The sequence below is a fragment of the Ctenocephalides felis genome, unplaced genomic scaffold (genome assembly GCF_003426905.1).
Source record: "Ctenocephalides felis isolate EL2017-DRISC unplaced genomic scaffold, ASM342690v1 CF-g0.4_SCAFFOLD_01886, whole genome shotgun sequence".
NCBI lineage: Eukaryota > Metazoa > Arthropoda > Insecta > Siphonaptera > Pulicidae > Ctenocephalides > Ctenocephalides felis.
The window spans coordinates 185,454,975-185,461,574 of record NW_020538040.1 but is presented as its reverse complement, the minus strand read 5'-3'; the positions used below and the strand labels follow the sequence as shown (position 1 = coordinate 185,461,574).

General features: G+C 29.4%; 1 protein-coding gene across 1 annotated transcript; it reads right to left on the bottom strand.

The window, feature by feature from the left end:
- Positions 1-2,630: 2,630 nt before the first annotated feature.
- Positions 2,631-6,320, bottom strand: LOC113377588 (solute carrier family 41 member 1-like). The gene is made up of 11 exons (XM_026617953.1): positions 6,040-6,320; positions 5,808-5,966; positions 5,463-5,732; positions 5,216-5,395; positions 4,261-4,405; positions 4,024-4,170; positions 3,758-3,905; positions 3,244-3,346; positions 3,082-3,187; positions 2,876-3,024; positions 2,631-2,816 (listed from the first exon to the last, which is right to left on the bottom strand). The coding sequence occupies exons 2-11, from the start codon at positions 5,940-5,942 to the stop codon at positions 2,631-2,633; spliced, it is 1,569 nt and encodes a 522-aa protein (XP_026473738.1). The 5' UTR covers positions 5,943-5,966; positions 6,040-6,320.
- Positions 6,321-6,600: the final 280 nt, after the last annotated feature.

Here is a 6,600-nt window from a genome sequence, read left to right as displayed (position 1 = left end):
AAATTTATGAAAAAGTTTAACTTTTTCGAAAAATTTGATTTTTTATATATTTTGATCTTTTTTTTGTATTCTGATGTTTTTTTGAAAATCTTGAACTTTTTTTTTAAGTAATCGCGTTGCTTAGCTGATTTGAAGTCGAAACATAAAAGCGCGTAAGCGCCGCGTATCGTCTATCGTGAAAACATTGATACGGTCCCCATATAAATGTACACAAAATTTGTACTTATTATTATAATATTTATAAAATATCTGATAATACGATGTACATATGTCTAATATTCAGTTTTGACCGCCAAATGGAATTATTTTTCACTTTTTTTATTGCATCTCCGGAGATGCCGGCTGCCTTTACAAAAATTTCACCAGTTGTTCATTTCGTCAATACAAGTAAAATGTTTTTTGAATTATTTAAATCGGACGCTCCGTTATGTCAAAAACTGAAATACCATTTTTGGCACTTTTTGCTCCGTATCTCCAAAACGGCTGGATTTGCCTTTGCCAAAAACTAATCAGCACGTCTCCTTATCAGTAGGATTCGAATGTTTTTTAAATTATTCAAATCGTTTGATCCGTGTTCCCAAAATCGTCGACGAAAATTTGTATCCACACACACACACACACATCAATTTTTTCTAAGGCATTCCAAAATGTTCAGAAACCTCTCGATTTTTTTTCGATTACAATAACTTGCCCTACGGGAAGTTAACTAGTGGTGCATGGTATCGTGTCTGCCTTAAGGCAAATTGCTGGAACTTTCCCTACCGAAAACTTAATTTTTAATAATAAACTGCAGAATTTAGAAAAAAATTGAATAGATTTTTGAGAATCTCAAAATTTTCGAAAAATATTGAATTTTTGTTTATATTTTGAATTTTTTTTTGAAAATTTTGAACTTTTTTTAAAGCAATCGCGCTGCGTATCTTTTAGAGTGGAAATATCGAAGCGGGTCTAACGACTCTATAGTTGAACATGTAAACTTTGGTACGGAACCCATATAAATGTATACAAAATTTGCATTTATTATTATAATCTCAATAAAATATCTGATAATATTATGGGCATATGTCTAATGATCATTTTGACCGCCAAAAATGGCAATGTTTTTTACTTTTTTTATTGGATCTCCGGAAACGCTTAATCTTCCCAAAAATTTTACTAGTTGTTCATCCCGTCAATCAAGTAAAATCTTTTTCCAATAATGCAAATTGGACGCTCCGTTCTCTCAAAAACTAAAATACCAGTTTTGGCGCTTTTTGTCACGTATTTTCGAATCGAATGTTTTTTGAATCATTCAAATCGGTTGATCCGTGTTCTCGAGATCGTCGACAAAAAATTGTATCCGCACATACATACACACACACATACATTCATTTTTTCGGGATATGCCAAAATATTCAGAAACTTTTGAAACGTAAAGATATATAAACATTTTCACTTTATATTTTTTTGCGATTACTATAACTTACCATATGGGAAGTTAAAAACTTAATAGCATTCATATGCGCAATTTATCAATATATGAATATTTGATTGATAAATTTTGGATTTATTATTAATTTGTTCATCAATTTCAAATTTAAAGGATAATACCACAGGTATTTTCATTTTTCATTAGTTCAAATGCTCGTCAATCACACAAAAATCAATGTTTTTCTAAACTCCAATTTTTTCTCTTGCTATGTGCAATAGGTTTTTTTTTAGATCCAAATTTGAAGCAGCTACACTGTGTGCTGCAGAACGCCTCAAATTCGAGGTGTCTCATGAAAATGGCTGTGGTGTCGTAATTTTTTGAATAAATTTCCATTTTGTTGGTCTAATATACGCTTAGTAAATTCCTCAACATTATAATTGTCTTAGCTTTCCTTTTTTAGGCTGGTACAGTTGGTGTTATATTGTCTACCGAAGGGTAGTGAGAGCACCATATTTTTTATCCCCACTCATGTTTACAGATATTTGCTTTGTACCTCTGCTTTAATATTTCTATATTTTGTACCATAGCTTTTATTTTTTATTTATTTATATTTATATTTTCTTTAATTGTGCAAGTTGTAGCCATCTGCATTGTTCTTGCAATAAGTCATACATCAGACTCTTCCACATCCAGTTTCCTTTTAGTTTCATAATTGCGTAGAGATAACCCTTTTTCTCTCGCCATCGACAATGATTTTTTGCTGATTATGGAATATATGCATGAAAGTTAATCAATATATAATAAATAATACTACGTTTTTATTCATATAGTTTCAATTCTGAAAATAAAAAGACAGAACAAAAATAATTAAAAGTTGGAAATTAAAATTTAAAATATATTCTATTATAATAAACATATGCTTTCAGTCACACCATTTCATGATGCATAGTGAACTATTATGTTAATTATATGTGATAATATAAATTATGTATATCATATTATAAAACAATAATATGAATTATTACTTAATAAAAAATATTTGACAAATAAACATCAAATATAAAGTAGATAAACACTTATACTTCCTTTTTCCTGAAACGACGGAATTCATATTTCACCCTTTAAGTCAATCACTTCTTTTAGTTTATACAAAGCACTAAATTTTTTTTAATTTAATTGAAACACAGTTCTCGGAATTATCATCTCGTAATAAATTATATTAATCACCAACATCACTATCTTTGTCTCCAATAATGTATAGGAACTGGAATGCGACTCCAAGCAAAGCTGTACCTAACAAATCTCCAATAGCAGTTAAATATGGTATGGCTGAATTATCAGGATCTATATAATGTTTCCACATCCAGTTGATCATAACCTGGCCTATATACAATAACAATAAAACCTAAAAACAAATATCAAATTATTAAATTGTATATTCATAGAGAACAAAATTTATTCCACCTGTACAGTAGCTGCCGTTAAATATGTGATAATAAAAGTAGGAGTGAAAGACGTGTGTCCTGCTTTAAGGTAACTAATTGTATAGGAAAATATTAAATGACCAGGAACAACCATTGCCAATAGAACCCTTGCAGTTCGAGCATGGCCACCTGAAAAATTTAACTGTTAATAAATTATCAAATTTCATACAAAACATTTGAACATACCTTTGTTGCAGAATAATGTTATAGGGTTTAGGCAAAGTGCATTCTGACCAGCTGGCAAGCAACCTCTTCTTTGCTCCATATGCAAGGCAGTGGAAATTCTTGAGGCCTAAGAAATTTATATTATAATTTTTAATACAAAAGAAGAATAACATATTGACAAACCTGTACAGCAACCAAGTTGCCACCAACACCATTTATTATAAGTTGAAAGACAGCAATGCCTTTATAGTTTGATACTGTAAAATCTAGTATAAGTCCTCCTATACTATATAATTAAACATTATGAGAAACATATATATATATATATATATATATATATATATATATATAATTTTCATTTGTAAACAAATATACATGCAGGGTTACCTAAAGCACAATGTCAACAAAATAAAAAATCTTTTAAATTTTATTTTAAGTCTTAATTCTAGAAAACTTGAGGCAATTGTGTTATTATTTTGGCTGTGGTCCTAGAAATTTTGTTTAGTGTTACAGTTGCAACTTTTAATTGATCAAAAGTAATAAAAATTAGCCACAATAACCAATAAATGGTCGCAGTTTGGACCAAGCTTTAGGTTGTACTTAAAAGCTCATAACTTTCAAAATTCATGAGATTTGAATTTTTTTCCTAATTTTTTGACACCATGTATAAATATTTTTTTAATACAATAAAATCTACCTGCTAATGAGCATTGCAGATATAACTGGTGTCCAACCAGAATTTAGTACTTCTTTTGTATGAACATTTTTTGAAGCTGCTAATCCCCAGAGCGGTACCAATAATATTCCAAATAGAATTATTATAATGGATATATGTGGTGCAGTTTCTAAATAAATACAAATATAATTACTATAATTGATATATAGAAAATATTCTTAATAAATTCATATTGAATAATAATAAATTACTTTTATTTTGAAAAGATTTTAAATTTAGTTATGTACCTATCCTTTTATATAAATATGAGGATAAGTATGATAGCAGAGCCAATGTAGTTAAATCTCCTAAACTAGCTGCAATAGGTGTTGCAACATTATCTGGATTTATGTTCAGTCTCCTAGAAAGTACTATTACGGCTACCATGATCAATCCTATTGAAATACAATTTAATTTGTTACTATGAGCAAATTGTATGCAATATATAAATATGAGTATAAGAAATTGCATGAAATATAACTGACCGAGCATAAAACTAGCTGAAGAAGCTGTTAATATGCTTGAAGCACACAAAAGAAAAGCATGATTCGAGTCGAAATGTCCTTCCGGCACCCAACCCATCGCAACTGCAGCCAAAGATGCTAAGAAACCAACCACAATCGCTTGACACTAAAAATATTGCTGATTTAATAAAACATAGCAGTAACAATAACAAAATAAATTTTTGGTTAAATTCTCACTGAAACAAAGCTAGGATGAACATACTTTCACATTGCTTTCAATTCCATAAGATTACTACTAGATTCTAATGGTATTCTACACAAATCAATAAGACTTATAGAATTTAATTGAATTGTAGTATTAAAAATACTACAGTTTTACATACTCCATTACTTAGTTTGCCAATTATTTATTGGCATTGGATTAATTGCAAAAATAAATTCAAATAAAAGTGATATTTTTGGTAGTTATTTAGTCTTTGGTAGCAATAGTGGTACAGTAATATAAGGCTTAAATCTGCTTTGAATTCAAACTTTGGCAGAGTTTCAATAGTAAGCCAAAGTTTTAGATTCTTTATATACTTATCCACAACTTTCAAAAGAACGAAGGCAGAAACTACATTATGTGCTTTGTTCACAGAAAAGCAAAAAATTGTAAACAGAATAGACTGAATGATCCGATTTGATTAGAATTTTATTTGTTTCTTTAAGAATATTGATTTTCTTGTCCAATTTTTCCTAACCCCATTAAATACATTTAAAGAAAGCCCCATTTAGTACTGTTTTGCTTTATGCTCTACTTTGATGGAATATAATTAGGCAGGATATTAGTGTTTTTCTTCAAACAACATATATATATATATATATATATATATATATATATATATATATATATATATATATACATAGATATAATGGTTGCCAAGTTAGAGTCTATAAAAAAAGATATGCTTATCTTTCAAGAAAATGAATGTAGTACTTGAATTAATGATAAGTTGCCTGCAACCATATTGATTTGTTGCTTCATAGTGTCCATAAGACCCAAATTAGCTTGTGTTGACAGTCTGGAGGCCAAAGTCATTTCCAAGTTTCCTTTCAAGCCTAATAATGCAGGTACTAATATATATACCTCTGGTATATCTTGGTAAACTGGCCAATGCTGCAACATAAGACTAATGAAGAAATTATTATTTAATTTTCTCATTTCTCTCACTCAAAAAAATTACCTGCACTAAATCTAACATTAGACTGGCAGCAACCATCCCAAATCCTGCCAGCAGAAACGGGATAAATAATTGTACAGTAATTACCCATACTGTTTCTTCACTAAAAACAGATTTGGGATTAAAAGACGTATCACATTGCAGCTCTACTACATTGGGTGAGCTGTTCTTCATTTTCAAAGTTCTTGGTCTATTTTGATAAAATTTGTTGCAGGATGAATCCTCCAACAAGTCATGTCGTTCATCATGAATGCCTTCATAAAATATAACATCCTGCAAAGTCAAATACAAGTAACATCATAATAACAAGACTTGCAAAATTTATCAATACAATAAAGACATATTTACCTCTGTTCCCATATCAGAGTTTTCACTGGAATTAGATGATCGTGTAAGTTTTCTCTTAAATGGCCTTTGGTCAAAAGTATCGTTGGCGGCATTAGTATCATTCTGGGAATCCTTAGGGCTTCCGGAACTAAGCATATCAACTAAGCATTTGATTATTAACTACACAGCAAAATTACGTTATTATACGAGTTTGGTTATCATCAAATATAGTAACGAAAATAGTGTAACTTACATGAACAATTTGGTTTCTTTAACAAGTAAGTCAAAATTTTAACAAAATAAATGATTGACGTGTTCGGTGTGTCGCAAAATTACTTATTGACATTGTATTGTAAATTTAGAAATTTACAATTTGCCACATAATAATGTTTCTAACCTATTTTAACCTTTTGACAAACGCTGACTACTAGAGGTTATCGTTTTGAAATTGTTCTGAAATGTCGATAGCCGAATTGCAACGTATCGCATAATGAATATCATCAAAATCATTGTAAATTAAGATTTATCAGAATTATACGATATCAAATTTTTAACGATTGTAATGAGATAATTTTAAATAATATATTAATCAAATTTTTAAACGTTAACACCGGTATCATGATCGATCGCAAAAACGACACTTGTATTGATGAAATTATACGTCTTATTGATTTTTTATAATCCTTTCTATTCTTTAAAATGCATGTAATTTATGAAATACAAGGAACCGATAAGAGGTCCATTGGAACATATATGTATTTCATTTTTTTCGTTTCCTTTTTAAAAAGTAATATGAGTCAAATGATATACTTAA

What these genes read in the sequence shown, in the direction of transcription:
- LOC113377588 (XM_026617953.1), bottom strand. Translation starts at nt 5,942, where the DNA reads ATGCTTAGTTCCGGAAGCCCTAAGGATTCCCAGAATGATACTAATGCC. An exon ending in TTCAGCTAGTTTTATGCTCG is followed by an intron (nt 4,171 to 4,260) that starts GTCAGTTATATT and finishes GTATTTCAATAG; the next exon opens with GATTGATCATGGTAGCCGTA. An exon ending in AACATTATTCTGCAACAAAG is followed by an intron (nt 3,025 to 3,081) that starts GTATGTTCAAAT and finishes TAAATTTTTCAG; the next exon opens with GTGGCCATGCTCGAACTGCA.